This window comes from Rhinichthys klamathensis, unplaced genomic scaffold, assembly GCF_029890125.1.
Source record: "Rhinichthys klamathensis goyatoka isolate OS25496 unplaced genomic scaffold, OSU_Roscu_1.1 h1tg000461l_1, whole genome shotgun sequence".
NCBI classification, from domain to species: Eukaryota; Metazoa; Chordata; class Actinopteri; order Cypriniformes; family Leuciscidae; genus Rhinichthys; species Rhinichthys klamathensis.
Window position 1 is genome coordinate 1,018,296 of NW_026606950.1, and position 19,177 is coordinate 1,037,472.

Genomic DNA, 19,177 nt, shown 5'->3' on the forward strand with positions numbered 1-19,177 from the left:
GGTTTGAACTTACAGCCTTTGGGTTTCCATCCAAATAATCTCTGTCAATCGATTAACCATTTTAATTAGTAATTCGTACAATTTATTATATTCGATTGATTGTATTATAATAACAAATTGATTATATGATATACCAATTAATTAAGTGCACATAGCAATATTTGAAGTGAGGTGGTACCTCAATTATTTGCAGAAATCACAAATGGGTCAAGGGGAATGATTAATCACCATATATTTATATATTATGAAACGGATAGTTCCGGTCCTTGATTCTGATTGGTTGAGCCGTTGTAAATTACTCAACAAACATACACCTGTGACCGCATTACATTAGTATTTACCATAGATATCCATAATAAAGTCTAGATGGATTGGCTGGCCAATGGAGGTTGACGTCCGCACCTGGCGGCCATCTTGTCACAGGCAGCTCGCTCACTCGTAACATTGTGTTTTATTCCAAAATTATAGCCACGTTAATGACGTTTGTAAAAAACCAAACCGTTTGTAAATCCGTCAAGATTTCAGCGAGATAAGAGTATTTGTGTTGGTGCTGATCACTCATCTTACATCAGGCACCACAGAGCCCGCCAGAAAGCTTGCCTGTGACAAGATGGCCGCCGGTGATGACGATAGAGACTCCGCCGTAAGACATCTAGCCTTTATTATGGATATCTATGAGTATTACTGCGCAACTGCCGTTTGTGATTCTTTGTTGCTGCACGTGTTGCTTGGCAACCTCTTTGGAACTACATTGCGTGGCGGAGGAATAAACCGCTCCGCGTCGTGCCTAACAACGCCCCATTGCTGTTCTAAATTCGGCTTTGCGGGGCTTATTGCTTTATTTAATCACAAATAGTCCGTAGTAAAGCTTTCTGACCCGCTGGGCTGAATGGATAAATGTGTGAATTGATGTTTGATCTTATTTACCCTGATCTTCAGCTCCTGAGGTTCTGGCACAGAAGCCGTACAGTAAAGCGGTGGACTGCTGGTCAATCGGGGTCATCGCTTACATCCTGTGAGTGCCACTACTGCTGCTGCCTTTTCCCATCTCTCCTCTCTGTCTCTTCAGTTATACTTTCCTAATGTTGTACCTGAACTGAATTTGTTCATAAGAATTTAACTGGGCTCACCATCTGTCTGTCTCTTTTCAGTTTATGTGGCTATCCGCCATTTTACGATGAGAATGATGCCAAGCTCTTTGAGCAGATCCTGAAGGCGGAGTACGAGTTTGATTCGCCATACTGGGATGATATCTCTGACTCGGGTATAGCACAAACTTTTTCTGTAATGTTACATTTTCATAAGTTTATTGCTGATAAAACATGACTTTTCATGTTTTCTTTTATCAAACTTTAATGGCTGTCAAAATATGTCTTTCTTTTTTTCTCTGACATTTCCTTTGTTTCTCAATGACATTATGGAAACAGTTATGTCATGTTCTTAACTTTTACAATGTGCTCTTTTCTCAGCCAAAGATTTTATTGTGCATTTAATGGAAAAAGATCCCAACCAGCGTTACACGTGTGAACAGGCTCTTCAGCACCCATGGTATGAGTTCAGACTCCACACTGAGACTGATCTACAACAATTATACTGTAAATCTTACACATAGCACTTTAATACCTTGTGTTTTACAGTCTCTCATATAGCAATTAAAAAAAAATTACTGCTTGCATACAGATTTGTATTGCCATAACTATTAGTTACCAGATTGTGGTTGTGGTTTTACTGCCTGAAAAGGCAATCAGACATTGTCATGAACCGTCACCTTTCAAACATCTGTCAACGGATCCAAGAACACAATGAGTGCCTTTCCCTGTTACAGCTTGAGGAATTCTTTCCATAAGCATCATTTATTAACAGTTGTGTCATTCTAAAACCATATAACTTTCTTTTATGAAACAAAAAAGGAATATTTTGAATATTGTTTATGCTGCTCTTTTCTATACAGTGAAAGTAAATAGAGGGGTGGATGCTGTAGAACTCAGAAAATGACAAAAAATAATATGTGTTACACGTCATCAGAGTAGAGATGTTAATATTTGATTAAATAGTACGAGGCTGTATGTTAAAAAAATTAACATTGCAAAATTGCATTATGCCTTATACATTATAATTTTATGCCGTTATTCACTGAAATTTTGGCCCCCATTATTCAGGCCTCTCATAGATATGACACATTTAATTTTTTTAATTTTAGATACATATTTAGATTTAATGAGTCTAACATAAAATATTTAAATAGTGTCATCTATTAAAATTATTTAAGTTTGATCAACTCAATTTAGCTAGATTTAGAAAAGAGGAGCGTTATATATATATATATATATATATATATATATAACAATGGTATAGTTTTAACACAAATGAATTAAGTAAAGTTCAGTTTTAAATATATTAGGTTGATTGAACACAATTGAATTAAGTTGTGACAAAATGTTTAAAATGTTATTACATATACACTGATATATGATACTATTGATAAAGATTGTTTGTTTATTACATAGATGACACTATTTATTTGATGTTTGACTTATTAAATATAAATACGTATTGCTGCTAATTAGATATGTTTAAGTAAAGTGAACGAAATTGAAATGCGTCATATCTATGAAGGGCCTGAATAATTTTTTATTTATTTTTGAGTGTAGGCATTTTGGTTGACTATCTACTGTACCTTCATAAGAGTTCAACTGTAGTGAGAAAGTAAGCATTACAACTTTGGAACAAAAGTGGGAATAGATAATGACATGGCTTTGCGTTTTGGATGAACCGTTGCCTTAAAACAACAGATTGGCTACTCCATTGCTTCAATTGGCACTTAAACAGCCAGATGAGACATTGGAAACTTAAAGGAGAACTCGGCGCAAAATGAACCTTTGGTCTAATAAAACATTGGTACCTAGTCAACCGTTCTCTGAGATTTGTTTTCATGATAATCGAATGTAAAGAGTTTTATCTCTAAAAACTGTTTAGCGTATAACGCTAGTAATGGGGGCATATAATAAGTAAAAAGAAATCGCTAGTTTATACCACTAACAAGGTTTAAAATAGCCCCACGCGAACACAGTAACATAATGAGGGTCCCTACATGCAAACCGAAGCATTGAGAACTTTGTAAGTGTACAGACCGTTTAATAAGATGATAAAGATAAAGACAGTCCACTTCGTGTATACAGACAGGAGCCATCTTTGGAAAACAGTCTCGACTAGTCAAACCACGAACGACGTGCTAAGTGAGCTGAACTGTATGAATGGCGTTCGAGGTTTGATTAGTCGAGACTGTTTTCCAAAGATGGCTCCTGTCTGAAAAAAACGTCCAAGAAACGCTCACTTTATCTACTAAATTAGTGCCCTTATTAAAACATTTTATATCCTGCATTAACTTTTCATATGGTATTTTCATACAAGGTTATATATTCATTTAGATTTTTTTTTTTATACCTGCAATATGCTCTTTAACAGAGGAAACTTGAACGTGAATGTGTTTTGTGCTTCAGGATTGCTGGAGACACAGCGTTGGATAAGAACATCCATGAATCTGTCAGTGCCCAAATCAAGAAGAACTTTGCCAAAAGCAAGTGGAAGGTGAATCATTGCATATGAGAGTGGAAGGACCTCGCCTGAGAAAGTTTGTTTTTTATATACTGTACTACAAAGCATGGTTTCTGATTTCAGTGGCTCTCTTTCTCTCGTTATCATTCACAGCAAGCATTTAATGCCACAGCTGTGGTTCGTCACATGCGCAGGCTGCAGTTGGGGACCAGTCAGGAGGGCCAGATGCAGTCCGCCCTGCCCAGCCCGTGCCATGGACGCCTGCTGCTGCCCGAGGGGGACGAGGAGGACAGCGGTCAGGATCCAAACCTCACATTTACATTTCCTATTGTGTTTTTACATACCCTTTCATTCAGACACACACTATCATCAACTGCCAGTCATAATGAAGCCAACCAAATATTTACATAGTCTGAACTTGAAACCACAATCATATATCTGTCCATCATAAACAGCCTCTGTATATTTCACTATTTAGTCAAACCAGAACAAATTGCATTCATTCTCCTTTCACATACATTTCTACCCTCACACACACACACATTCTCCTTCCACATACATTTCTACTCTCACACACACATACATTCTCCTTTCACATACATACATTTCTACTCTCACACACACACACACACACACACACACACACACACACACACACACACACATTCTCCTTCCACATACATTTCTACTCTCACACACACATACATTCTCCTTTCACATACATACATTTCTACTCTCACACACACACACATTCTCCTTTCACATACATACATTTCTACTCTCACACACACACACACACACACACACACACACACACACATACATTCTCCTTTCACATATATTTCTACTCTCACACACACACACACACACACACACACACACACACACACACACACACACACATACATTCTCCTTTCACATACATTTCTACTCTCTCACACACACACACACACATACATTCTCCTTTCACATATATTTCTACTCTCACACACACACATTCTCCTTCCACATACATTTCTACTCTCACACACACACACACACACACATTCTCCCTCCACATACATTTCTACTCTCTCTCACACACACACACACACATACATTCTCCTTTCACATACATTTCTGCTCTCTTTTTATCTGATACGGTATGGGCTAGGGCTGTCAATCTTCCTCTATAATACTATTCGAATTCCATTCCTTGTTTTATTTAATATTTGAATAATATTCGAATATTAAATGCTCAAATTCACCCTATTATTAATATTTACGACATTACTCAGGCTTATGGATCGCCAATGCCACTATAGCATGTGGTTGTTGTTACACGTTCTGTCCACTAGAGGGACATCTAACATTACAATAAACATTTTATTCACGCTGAATATGGTTGAAGCGCTTCCGATGGTTTTCGGCTAATATCTCCGCTAAAACACCACCAAACATTCTGAAACTTATATCGTTCTTTTCAGTTCGACTAGGCGGTTCCAGCGAGTTTGGTGCTCACCGAATCCGTTGAGTTTTCACCGAGATATTTGCGCTTCACGGGCGCTTTTTTACGTCGTTAAACATTTACCATTTTTGACAGTATTGTTATGATGATCAACGTGTATAACGTGCACAATTGTTACGATTCAAAAACTTTATTGTTCATCAGACGAAACAAAAGCATTTCATTTTCACATGCGTGTAAGCCAAGGTGGTGAGAAAGACAAGATTGCATATAAAAAAAAAAAAAATATTCGAATAGTAACTTCAGCATTCGAATAGTATTGATTTTTTTAATATTCGAATTATATTCGAATTTTGGAATTCATTCCAACAGCCCTAGTATGGGCACAGAAAATGAAACTGTGTATTCCACCAAATAAAACAATAGGCCTACTGACATTAACATTTCAGTAATCAGACTATAAAGCTCAATTAACATACACCAACTCTACAAGCACTTACGTAGCTATTTAACTTTATAACTGTAAACGCGATCTCCCGCACGACAGCCGACAGCGCGGCACATCCAGTTATTTCGCTGCTGTTCCCGAATTTACTGTACTCATAGTGATAGGCGCACACGCATTTTTTTGACGGCTGGCTTGACCGTGTATTTTCAAACCGCGGCTGGCTTGACCAGACATGCCTTCCGTTTCCATCACTCTCTCTCACACATATACAGTATTCTCTTACATACACATCTTTTTTTCAGACATACATGCATTTTTTTCTTACATACATTTATTATTTATAATATGAAATGTATACTTTGAAAACATTTGCATAAGAGTAAAATGTATATATGTGAAAGGAGAATGTATGTGTGTGTGAGAGTAGAAATGTATGTATGTGAAAGGAGAATGTGTGTGTGTGTGTGTGTGTGTGTGTGTGTGTGTGTGTGTGAGAGAGTAGAAATGTATGTATGTGAAAGGAGAAGGTGTGTGTGTGTGTGTGTGTGTGTGTGAGAGTAGAAATGTATGTATGTGAAAGGAGAAGGTGTGTGTGTGTGTGTGTGTGTGTGTGAGAGAGTAGAAATGTATGCATGTGAAAGGAGAAGGTGTGTGTGTGTGAGAGTAGAAATGTATGTATGTGAAAGGGGAAGGTGTGTGTGTGTGTGTGTGTGTGTGTGTGTGTGTGTGTGTGTGTGTGTGTGTGTGTGTGTGTGTGTGTGTGTGTGTGTGTGTGTGTGTGTGTGTGTGTGTGTGTGTGTGTGTGTGTGTGTGTGTGTGAGAGAGAGTAGAAATGTATGTATGTTTAAGGAGAATGTGTGTGTTTGTGTGTGTGTGTGTGAGTGAGAGAGTAGAAATGTATGTATGTGAAAGGAGAATGTGTGTGTGTGTGTGAGAGAGTAGAAATGTATGTATGTGAAAGGAGAAGGTGTGTGTGTGTGTGAGAGAGTAGAAATGTATGTATGTGAAAGGAGAAGGTGTGTGTGTGTGTGTGTGTGTGTGTGTGTGTGTGTGTGTGTGTGTGTGTGTGTGTGAGAGTAAAATGTATGTATGTGAAAGGAGAATGTATGTGTGTGTGAGAGTAGAAATGTATGTATGTGAAAGGAGAATGTGTGTGTGTGTGTGTGTGTGTGTGTGTGTGTGTGTGTGTGTGTGTGTGTGTGTGTGTGTGTGTGTGTGTGTGTGAGAGTAGAAATGTATGTATGTGAAAGGAGAATGTGTGTGTGTGTGTGTGTGTGTGTGAGAGAGTAGAAATGTATGTATGTGAAAGGAGAAGGTGTGTGTGTGTGTGTGTGTGTGTGTGTGTGTGTGTGTGTGTGTGTGTGTGTGTGTGAGAGAGAGTAGAAATGTATGTATGTGAAAGAAGAAGGTGTGTGTGTGAGAGTAGAAATGTATGTATGTGAAAGGAGAAGGTGTGTGTGTGTGTGTGTGTGTGTGTGTGTGTGTGTGAGAGAGTAGAAATGTATGTATGTGAAAGGAGAATGTGTGTGTGTGTGTGTGTGTGTGTGTGTGTGTGTGTGTGAGAGAGTAGAAATGTATGTATGTGAAAGGAGAAGGTGTGTGTGTGTGAGAGTAGAAATGTATGTATGTGAAAGGAGAAGGTGTGTGTGTGTGTATGTGTGTGTGTGTGTGTGTGTGTGTGTGTGTGTGAGAGTAGAAATGTATGTATGTGTAAGGAGAATGTGTGTGTTTGTGTGTGTGTGTGTGTGTGTGTGAGTGAGAGAGTAGAAATGTATGTATGTGAAAGGAGAATGTATGTGTGTGTGTGAGAGAGTAGAAATGTATGTATGTGAAAGGAGAAGGTGTGTGTGTGTGTGAGAGAGTAGAAATGTATGTATGTGAAAGGAGAAGGTGTGTGTGTGTGTGTGTGTGTGTGTGTGTGTGTGTGTGTGTGTGTGTGTGTGAGAGAGTAGAAATGTATGTATGTGAAAGGAGAATGTATGTGTGTGTGTGAGAGAGTAGAAATGTATGTATGTAAAAGGAGAAGGTGTGTGTGTGTGTGAGAGAGTAGAAATGTATGTATGTGAAAGGAGAAGGTGTGTGTGTGTGTGTGTGTGTGTGTGTGTGTGTGTGTGTGTGTGTGTGTGTGTGTGTGTGTGTGTGTGAGAGAGTAGAAATGTATGTATGTGAAAGGAGAAGGTGTGTGTGTGTGTGTGTGTGTGTGTGTGTGTGTGTGTGTGTGTGTGTGTGTGTGTGTGTGTGTGTGTGTGTGTGTGTGTGAGAGAGTAGAAATGTATGTATGTGAAAGGAGAAGGTGTGTGTGTGTGTGTGTGTGTGTGTGTGTGTGTGTGTGTGTGTGTGTGTGTGTGTGTGTGTGTGTGTGTGTGTGTGTGTGTGTGAGAGAGTAGAAATGTATGTATGTGAAAGGAGAAGGTGTGTGTGTGTGTGTGTGTGTGTGTGTGTGTGTGTGTGTGTGTGTGTGTGTGTGTGTGTGTGTGTGTGTGTGTGTGTGAGAGAGTAGAAAGGTATGTATGTGAAAGGAGAAGGTGTGTGTGTGTGTGTGTGTGTGTGTGTGTGTGTGTGTGTGTGAGTGAGAGAGTAGAAATGTATGTATGTGAAAGGAGAAGGTGTGTGTGTGTGTGTGTGTGTGTGTGTGTGTGAGAGTAGAAATGTATGTATGTGAAAGGAGAAGAATGGATTTTGGCTTGTACGGCCCCTCATAAATATATATACTGTAAATACATATAAACACAATTTTATTTTAGAATCGATTAATTACGATTTGCACTAAAAAATACATACCTCATTTTTATTATTGTAATGTATTAAAATACATCTGTCGTTAGAGGAATACAGTATCGAAAATCAAACCATTTTTTAATTTAAATTAGCATAAATTAAATAAAGTACATCACATACAACCATAATCTGTAAATATTTTACCGTTTAAATAATATATAGTTCTATTAATTTCAATTATTTTTTGCAGTGATGAGGATGATTTTTTTTTTTTTTTTTTTTGGAGGAATTGGGATGAAAATTAAAATTGAATTAAATTAAAAAAATTGTATTAAACATTTTTGTCAGTTACTTATGATGGCTAAGCTTTCTCTCTCTCTCTCTCTCTCTCTCTCTCAGCCCTGCGGAGGGAAAACAGTGGCTGTTCTGAGGGTGTCGGAGAAGGGAATGACATCCAGAACTGCACCTACCATGTCCATCCCACTAGTCGGGTCTGAGTGTCAATCATCCTGCAGTAACCAATGACTGACTGTCTTGTTTTTCCACTGGAGTCCTGCCACGCCCCCAGACTGGCCAGGATTACTGAGCAGCTCCAGCATCCACTTGGAGGCACTGCAGTGTAAAGAACCCAGGTGGGAATGTGGTCACTACTATTCCAATGGAGGGATTCTGTTTAATGAGAGGTGGAAAAGAAAAGAGACGAGAAGATTGCCACAGGCGCTTCATGGGTAACTTGTGCTTTTGTGGGAGCTGGATAGAGATTGGACAGTGTTTTAACTCACTTTTTAAAACAACACCGTCTACTTTCATTTTTCTTTTCCTAAACTAAAAGTATGTTTCTCTTTTCATTCAAAATGCAAGCTCTTGCCACAGTGGCTGATGGGATGTGGCCTAGAGTAATACACATCAATTTTAGATTCGATTGAGAATTTGGGCGTTTCAAATTCACACCTTGAATGTTATATATTCTTTCTTTTCAACTAAGGTACAAACCGATTTTAGATCCATGTTGCCACATGTGTAAATGATATTTTAGTTTGTGTTTGAAACATTGTTTTCTTTTTGCACACTAAGTCTACTCAACCGATCATGAGTTCATTGTCAGTATGTTTAAGAGCGTCTTTCTCGCTTCAAATGTCTTCTGTGGTGCCTTCATGGATTCAGTATCAATGTTTTACTTTTTTTATTTGCTCAAACATGTTTTATTCATCTTTTCAGTTGGGAATGTTGGAAGCTGTACACGTTAAACAGCGGTTTACCGCCAAATTCACCCGCATGGCATATATACGGCTATTCTAAGCTATGCACTGTCGGTGGACGCTTTGTTAATGTCTAATGTTTAATGCTGCCATCCTGTAAATACGGCACAGCTTTTGTTTGGTTTTTTGTAAACCCCTTTCTATTACAACATTAACAGTACTCAGGGGAGGAAATATTTAGAAGTATATAGAAATCAGAGAATTTTGATATATTAAATGGTTGTTTTACAAGAACTGTAGGGTACGAAAACATGTCACTACGAGGCTGTGGTCCAAATTATATATAACTATATTTGAAAATGTTGGAACCTGTATGAAAGTAGTAACCTCCATTAAATGACATGAATGTGTGACTTGACTCCAATTTTATTGTTTTGTTTGTTTCCATTCACTCCCATCCAGAAGTAAAAAAAAACATTAGATGGAAAAACAGTTTCATAAAAGTCACATAATTGAAATCTCCAGATGTTTGCGGAAAGAGTTTTCCACGGGTTTGTTGGAAGATGGTGGTTTTTACATAATGCATTGGAAGACTTCCCTAAGTTTTTGTTTTTAGGGAATAGGACCATTTTCAAAAATGTGTATATGCTGTTAATTGCTTTGGATGAACATAATATATAGTGCTAAATTCTCAAACGATACCAAATGTTTTGGATTTATTGATATTGTAAAAAGTACATACAGATATCATGCGAGTCTGATTTGTGACCACAGTGTCATAGACCCTTTGTCATCTGTGTATAATGTTCAGAATGGTTGTTGGAAGGGTTCAAATCTTCATTCTGGTGCTGAACGGCTTTCAAGGCTCTGCATCTGTTCACCAATAGATAAGATAATGTGAGGTTGAAAAAAAAACTAAACATTTGATATAAAACCCTTTTGAAAAATGAACAATTATAAGATGAAAACAAATGGTTGATTTTGCTCATATCTGTATCTGCTTTCTGAATTTATTTTAGATGTGTGGGGAAAAAGGATGAAATTAAAGGGATAGTTCACTTTGAAATTAATTTTTGGTGTGTTTTAGCTTACCTCGAGGCCATCCAAGATGTAGGTGTCTTTGTTTCCGCAGTAGTTTCAATTTTGATATTTTTAGGTCAAACCGTTCTTGTCTGTCAGTCATATAATGCAGGTCTATGGTCACCAGCATGCACAGAGAAGTCCAAATTAAACATGATTTAATGACTCGTAAATGTAAGTACACATTGATTGGCTAAGACACGAAACGAGCGGTTTGTGTTAGAAAACGAACAGTATTTATATCGTTTTTACCTCTTGTAAACACAGTCACGTCCAAGTGATCTGAGGGCGCCGGCGCTTCGGTCTGTGCGTTACAAGAGGTAAAAACGATATAAATACTGTTCGTTTTCTCACACAAACCGCTCGTTTCGTGTCTTAGGCCATCAATGTGTACTTACATTTACGAGTCATTAAATCATGTTTAATTTGGACTTCTCTGTGCTGCTCTTTGAGGTGGTGACCATAGACCTGCATTATATGACTGACAGACAAGAACGCTTTGACCTAAAAATATCAAAATTGAAACTACTGCGGAAACAAAGACACCTACATCTTGGATGCCCTCGAGGTAAGCTAAAACATACCAAAAATTCATTTCAAAGTGAACTATCCCTTTAAAGTTTAAAATAAAAAGTACAAAACAGGGCAACGTGAAGAACACACGTCATGTGATTTTGCCTGCAGTGTTGCTTGCGCTGACTTCCTGTATTGATCAAGGTGCAGCCCTTTACATGCTGTGGCGTTCTCAAAAATATATGTATGATTGTATTTTGCACAGATATTGCATAGTAACTGTGGTTGAGACAGTGGAAATGAGGATTTACCATAAATATACAGTGTATGTTGATATAGTCAGAAGCAAATGATTTAAGCATGTTGTGGTGATTTATGTACATACATAAAAAGGTTATTGTAAATACACAGATGAATATGTTTACTCAGAAATATATGCTATTGTTAAATGTAAAGTGCATAAAATAGTTCAATTTAAGATCAATGTAAACCTCAAAAAAGACGGGGTCATGATGGTCATAAAACAACTGTGTTCGGAGTGGAAGTGTGCGGTGTAATGCATACTCCACATTATATACCGCCCCTATAATTTAACATGTTCTTAAAATGAAGTGAGTCAAAATTAGATTTAAAATGATAGCGTCATTAGGAATACTGCTGTATTCTGCACTCAGTATGAGTAGTATGTCATTCTTGATAAAGAGTTGATAGCTATCTCTCCGGCTTCTGAATGCTTTCAGCCAGTATCTTGGAAGAAGTTTGGGAATGAACACGGTGTGAAAATGTACCAACTTAAACCAACTCAGGATAGCAACAATATTGGATTTACAATCAGCAAAAAGTGCCCCATTTTTCAACACTCCTAAAACATATTTGCAAACCGTAGTAATTATGCAAAATTATTTTCAAGGGCTTTACTCTTTAAAACAAACGTCTTAAAACTGAAGTCATTTCTCTTTCTAAACACATCTAAAACTATTTCTAAACCAAAATGAGATTTATGTCAATTAATGTGTTTAAATTGAATTTCGCCGTAGTCTTTGATTTGAACTGAACTAAAATATTAATGACAGTATGTTGTATAACCATCAGAATATACATACTGTGTTTAGCCTTTTTTGTAAGACTTGTAAAAGCTGTTTGAGCCACTACTTGTATGGATGCAGTGCATCATAGATATTTACTGTATTTGTAATGGAGTACTGCTCGATATTGACGCCAATGATTTGTATTTTTAAAACATTTGTAACTGTAAAGTGGATTAAACTTTCCTTGTCTATGCACTGTTTCTGTGTGCTATCTAATGTTGAATACATGAGAATGAGAGAGAGAGAGAGATGAGTGGAAGGATATGGTAGAAGTGAATAATAGCAGGTTATAGTAATAGTCCTACTCAAGCATGTTTTTAAAGTGGGGTTTTTGGGGTTTAGTATTTCCTGGACCACAGTGGAAATTCTAGGGAGTTCTTGGCCTATGCAGAATGTCAGACATGTTATATAAAAATCACTTACTACATGCAATTTATATATTGTCTGTATTTGATATTTGTACACTTAAGCCACATATTTAAAATGTATAAATGTCAAATATATTTATTGTGTTTCTAATGTTACCCTGATGCTATTTTAAAGGTCCCCTGAAATAAAAAGGTACGTTTTTTAGCTTTTAGTATGAATATGTTAACCTTAAGGTTGTGAATAAGCTGGTGTGTTCCAAAACAATGACAAAATTTGCATTTAGGAGATATAAGCATTCAAAATTTAGTCTCTCACTTCCGCTAAAATGGATAACACATTTTTATGACATCACCGCAAACTTCTAGCCTGGTTAAAACCAGACCATTCTCAGTTGTAACTGAGTTATGTTCTGGCAAAGCGTCATAGACAAATCATTTCCAGAGGGGCGTCACCAACGGACGTCGCGGATAGACCTAAACCCAATCAGAGCGATGAAGGAGATGACGTATGCAGAGCGGCGGAGAAACATCTCCGAGTGTTGTTCTTTACTCGGTTTTTAACTAAAAGGAAACGTTCAAATGGCTTAAAACAGACGCGATAGCTGATTGGAACGAGTGATGTTCGACGGCGGCATCCATCTTTGTAATGTAGGCTACAAAATCTGCTTCAAAATCCCAGCGCTGTCGTCATCGTGTAAAGCCCGCCCCAACGCTTCTGATTGGTGCCGCGATTTCGGCGGATTGGAAATGGGCTTGAATGAGCTCTTTGCCAGACTAACTTTCAGAGCAAATCTAAATTTGCCGGAAGTTGTCTGGGTTTTCCCAGGCTAGCGAACTTCAGCTTCTCATCAAATCTTCTGTCCAATCAAATGCTCTCTAGAATCTAAAGCCGCCCACTATGCTATAAACACCACCTGACCATCTGGCACGCCACGGAGCGATATGGGTAGGAGATGTGTGTTCGGTTGCTCAAACGAGTTTGATTCTGTTTTCCAACTGTACGTTGGTTAAGAATGACATGGCTAGGATTTATTCACACCTCTACTATTGAATCCAGCCCTCGGATTCGTTTCCATGGCGCTGTCAAGTACAACTTGCAGTCTGTGAGGTAAACTAAACGCTATTGGCTATTTGAAAAGGAGGAGGAGCCATTCAATATGTCCCGCCTTAGCTTCTGTTTCAGTGGAAATTACGTCAACGCATCATACAAAGCTGCGTGATCCAAGGCACTTTCAGTGGGCCTTTAAATCTTTCAAAAGATTTCATTGCTTTAGGCTAAACTTGTTATTATTCACTCATTACATTGTCTTTTTTTTATTATCTGTTTTCCATGGGACTGAGAAATATTTTTTTTTCTTTCAGAATGTCCAAGCTGCAGCTCTATAAATAACAAAAACACCATAAAGGTAGTCAAATATAGGCTTAAACATTTTCGCCGTTGTCCCACGGTGGTTGCAGGGTAAGTATGAACAGGATCCAAGTGCAACAGTAAAGGTTTATTTACAATGAACTCAGGAGAACGCGGAACAGAACAACCATCCAAACGCAACGGTAACGGACAACTAAACTGTAGGGATGGCTGACGCGAAACTGTTGTTCCGAAGCTTTGCGAGATCCCGAAGTGCAGATGTTTCGAAACACTGATCCGAAGCGTGATTCAAAACACCCATGTCACGTGACTACGGCTAAATGAAGCTTCTGAGTGTTTCGACGGGTGGCGTGCTCCGCCGATTCGGCGTTTGATTGACAGGGTCGGGAACAGATCACACAATCGCACATCTGTATAAAAGTGAAGTCAACTCATCTTGACCTCGTGGGTTTTTGTGAGACGATTTTTTCAAAGACTGGAAAAATGATCTGTTATTAAGTCCTTCCAAAGAAGAGAAATTAATATTTTTAATAAGAATCTCAAAAAAAAGTGAGACATTGTGGCTTGATTTCTTTTATTAATATTCATTTTTCAGGACCAAAATAACATTCTGCACAGTGAGGAGCCAACAGGTTACAAGCTTCACATATTACAAAAATAGCTACAATAATAAAAAACACGTTTTAATGGCTCGTTGTCAAGGTTGTTTCAGATCAACACCTGCAAGCGACCACTAGGTGTCACCGTGGAGACGGGCGTCGGATTGTTTCGAAGCCTCGTTTGGCACATTTGGTTCAACCGTTTCTTTGCTTTACGAAGCCTCGATCTGCCCACCACTACTAAACTGTATAAGACACAGGGCTTTAATACACAGGGACTAACGAGACACAGCCGACAAGACTAACAAATTAATTGAGGCACAGGTGACAGGAATAAATTAATAAGACACACTGGGAAACTGGATCAAATAAACAGGTACACCGGCAAACATGAACTGAACTCAATGAAAACTTGTTACAAAACTGAAGACATGAACAGAAAAACAAAACGCGACATCCGGCCACTGTGTATTAATTATGTATAACAAGGACCCTCTACAGTAAGAATTAAGCCATGAGATTCAAGCAATCAATGTAACCAGTTCAGTATTTGTTTTTCTCTAAATTATATGATAGAAAGTTATAGAAAGTTAGGACACAGTTCACAGCCTCACACCAGCGGTTCTGTTCCAGTTCGTGTCAGTCAACACCTCCTGCTGGAGGGTGATGAAAACTGTTCTGCCTCATTTCTTCCAGTCTACTCATTCCCTCTCCCCTGCTTGGTGTCGACCCCAAGAGACTGCAACTAGTGTTTTCTGACAGGCTATCAGACCTCTGCGTAAACGCTTATCTTCATTTTTTTACAAAGGCAAGAGGGGCCGACGTTGTCTGAATGGAGACCACCCTGTAATGGCCATAGAATGGAATAGATTGCCATCCTCTTTGTTTTTGTCACTTGCTTCCTGATGTCAATCTTCTCTATATATTTGTTGTCAGATTTTGGGACCTTGCCCCATTGCATCGCCTTTCTTATCAAAAGCAAACCAAGTTATTCATCAAAACATTGCCTCCCCCTCATGCAGTTTTCCCTTGTTTTGTGCCCAAATTCCCTTTTAAAGCAATGAAGCCTCATTTTCCTGTTCGACCTAACCACTAAACTGTTGTGTGATAGACGCTGATGGCCAAACTAAGAACTGGAGACACTTCTTCCACCTCTCCAACCACTGCTGCACAGGAACACATGGTTTTATTCTTCCTCAGCAAGACACAACTATTGTCATCAGAGTATAACTAAAGATTACTATAAATAAATATTTATGGTCAGATTTTAGATCAGGGTCCAACTACAACTTCTCCTTCAAGAAACTCCTAGGTTCTGCTTATTAATAGTTAGTAATTGGTAGTTGTTAAGTTTAGGTATCAAGAAGGATTGAGGGATGTAGAAATATAATTAATTTGAATGGCAAGGTGAATAAATGACACTATTGTCATTTCTGGGTAAACTAATCAGAGGCGTTTTTGTCCAAAAAGGATGTAGTATCATTTAAATAAATACATTTGCTTAGGGAAGCATGACCCAGGCCTTATCTGAGTGTCTGACCTTCAACCTTTAACCTCTTCATTATTTGTTAGACTTTCAGAAGCAGTTGTGGACAGGGAATCCCAGACTGTCAATCCATTAAGCTCAAATGATCACAGAAGTGTATGCCAGTAATGATGACAGCTCCCATACAAGTGTTAGAAAATAAAATGGTGATTGATGTCAATGTTTTGCACTGTTTGGAGTCTGTTGTTTAGTGCCGCTGGTCTAGGTCACAGTAAACGTGCAGTCACATTTGTGATATTTCAAAGTTCGAGAGCAAAAAAAGTCCACTGGCCATTGTGAATAGTGTAGCGATGGATGAAACACTACTCGCACAAAAGTCACTTTCAAACCAAGGAGCTTTCTATTGATAAATGTGGTGAATTTGCGTGGCTGTGAAATCTGCATGGGGAAATCAAAACTCTTGAACACACTTGAAAATGGTTGAAATGACTGGATTTCACCTGTGAAACTATGGGTGAGTGACCACACCTTAAGGGAAACTATGTTGGGTTGAGTTGTTTATGTTATTCAGGTGTGTTTTTTCCAATAGCAACATACTGATTTTCTATTTAAGCGTATTATTCTTTATTGAATCAATCTATCTCAAAACTGCCTAGCAATGACCAAGAAACACCCCAGAAACTAGAACAGCATTAGCAATACCTTAGCAACGACCAAGTTCTGTTGCAACTCCCCTCAAAATATCCTATGTATCAACCATCAGCACCCTAGCAACCATTGAGATAATCCTAGAAACTTCTAAGCAACATATACAGCTTAACCAAACCCTGTATAACCCCCCACCACCAACCAAAAGACTGTATTCAGATAGGAATATGTTGTAACTACATTTTGCAGGTGTTCATCACCGAATAAAGGAGTAGAAGGGTCTTTCTGGATTGTTTCCATAGTCCTCTGTCTTCACTATGTGTATCATAGAGAACCATGCAGCCATGTCAGAGACTACAATGTGATGAATGTTTCCAGAATGAATGAGTACACACACTCAGCAGACTTACCTTTCAACAGCAGCACATTGTGTGTGCGTCAGTCATCAAGAGTCGGTGTGGTTACCAAATCCATCAGCATGGAGGTGATAGCTGTCTAACACAAAAGACCAGTGCCCTCGATTCAGAGGTTACATCTCACCACACTCTGAAAAGTCTCAGAATTTCTTATTGTTTCTGTTAGCAGTGAGATAGAGACAGACAAACAGGTGAGAGAAGTTGAGGTCCTTTCGAGGATAAGAGAAACCTTGCTGGACAGTTATCAGTGTTGTGGTGATTGGTGCAGTGGTGATTCCAGATATTTTGTAATTTTACCCAAAAAATATACAAGAAAATTAAAATATAAAGTTCTGTCGAAGAGGGAGGGAGGAGCCGAGATGTTGCTGGCTTTGCTGACGACATCTGGGAGACGACCGACGGAGACAGAGCTGGTGGATCCGATGGCGCAGACCGAGGGAGCTGAGTGACATCGCTGGTTCTGGAGACCCAGACGATGTCTTGGCGACGAACGTCATAGGAGGAGCCAGAGTACCCAAGGGGCTGGGGTGATGACGGTGTGACCGAGGACAGAGGCGATGCCGACGGGAAGGAGGAACCTGCGCAGCGGATGGCCCGTAAGTCCATGGCGGACGTGGTGTGACAACTGACCAAGGGGGAGCCGGTGGGACGAGGGAACCCAGAGGAGCCACTAGGCTGAGGGTCTCTGGTGGATCCGAAGGTGGGAGCAGCCAAGACGGAGCCGACAGGTCGATGGGCCGAGATGGAGTGAAGGGATCGGAGGCCTGAGGCAGAGCTGGCAGGGCATCCCCAGAGATGGCGCAGGGCTGCAAACCTCCACGGCCTCTGGCTCACTCGTTGCGGCGGCTGGTGCCGCTCGATCTGCGGTGGGCTCACGTGACTTCTCCACGGTCGTTGGTGTAGAAGTTGGCTCTGGGTCTGGCTGGGTCTTGGATTGGGGCCAGACGCTCTCCAGACACCTGATGATGGCTTCTTTCTAGTTCAGACCGGAGGTGTCTGGGAGGTCAACGCCCGATGGTGATATTTCGCCCCGATCCAGAACAGCGACTTCAGGGTGTCGTCATCGTAGGGGCAGGTGATGGTGAGACTAAAAAAAATTCCAGATAAAGACAAAAAATTGGTGTTCTCACGAGCCACAGCAGTAAAACGTGCTGCAAAATCCATTTGTGGTTCGGTCTTCTGTCACGGGTGCTTGCAGGAAGGCAGAAGAGGATGAAGATTTAGTTCCAACACAAAGTTATAATGATGAAGATGCAACGAATAAACAAACAGGCAGGGCAACACACACTAAAGCAAAGTAGACAGAACAGAGAATGAATGTGAGGGATCTCATATAGCAACACAAACAAGGATAATTCATAGAACACAGCTGACACAAATGAACTAATAATGAGTAGCGGGGAAACTGAACAAAGGAGCACATGATGAGAATGAAAACAAACTGAAAGTCCATGAAAACAGAAACTAAGGGGGCTTTCACACTGGCAGTTTAGTTCGGAACGGGGCACGGTTCGCATGAAAAATCGCTAATGTGAAAGCTGTCATGGGACCCGGGTGCGCACTGGGGTACCGAACCCGAGACTACCTGGAAGAGGTGGTCTGAGTTCGGTTGCTCCCGAACCGTGCCGCGGTTCGCGTGAATGTGAAAGCAACACGGACTCGGGTGCGCACTTGTTCAGGAAGTAAAGTAACCTGCGCATGCGTTTTTAGCTTATTGTGATGTATTTAGTTAAATAAAACGCGTGTAAGGGATGATAGTGTTGATGATTTACCTTGGATACGAGCGAGAGTGAGCCTGCGTGCAGTGTATTCGTGCATTGCGCGTGGAATCAGGGCAACAAAGTTGGAAATCCACTGTCTCCTAAAAAGAGTCCGTTTGCAAGCAGCAGAAGTCCACCTTATGTGACACACGCACAGTAAACCTGTAGTGTTCACTCAACTGCGCTTGATCATGCCGGCGTAATGTAACAGGAACTAACACCAGGCCGTTGGCGCCCTCTGCAGGCATTTGCTATAGCCTAATACGAAATTTACATAAGATATGTTTATATTAGTTTATATAATTTATTTTACATGGTGTATTTTAACAGTGTTGTTCAATAAAACCCATATGATTACTTACTTTGATACTATTTGAACCAATTATTATTGCTTGTTATTATATATTTGTATTTGAGTCATTTCAATGGCTGTTGTTCACTTAGAACTATTTTTATCCAGTAGTAGATTAATCGATGGAATAA

The 19,177-nt window shown here is 39.5% G+C and overlaps 1 protein-coding gene across 2 annotated transcripts in view; it reads left to right on the forward strand.

Moving 5' to 3' along the window:
• The window catches only part of camk1b (calcium/calmodulin-dependent protein kinase Ib), a 77,761-nt gene extending 68,763 nt beyond the window's left edge, over positions 1 to 8,998 (forward strand). For both annotated transcript variants that reach the window (XM_056236684.1, XM_056236683.1), the window contains exons 7-12: positions 940 to 1,015; positions 1,152 to 1,264; positions 1,470 to 1,548; positions 3,501 to 3,588; positions 3,709 to 3,850; positions 8,568 to 8,998. In XM_056236684.1, the coding sequence (XP_056092659.1) occupies positions 940 to 1,015; positions 1,152 to 1,264; positions 1,470 to 1,548; positions 3,501 to 3,588; positions 3,709 to 3,850; positions 8,568 to 8,665 (596 nt within the window). In that variant the 3' untranslated portion in view covers positions 8,666 to 8,998. The remainder of the gene's footprint in view (positions 1 to 939; positions 1,016 to 1,151; positions 1,265 to 1,469; positions 1,549 to 3,500; positions 3,589 to 3,708; positions 3,851 to 8,567) is intronic.
• The last annotated feature ends 10,179 nt before the right edge of the window (positions 8,999 to 19,177 follow it).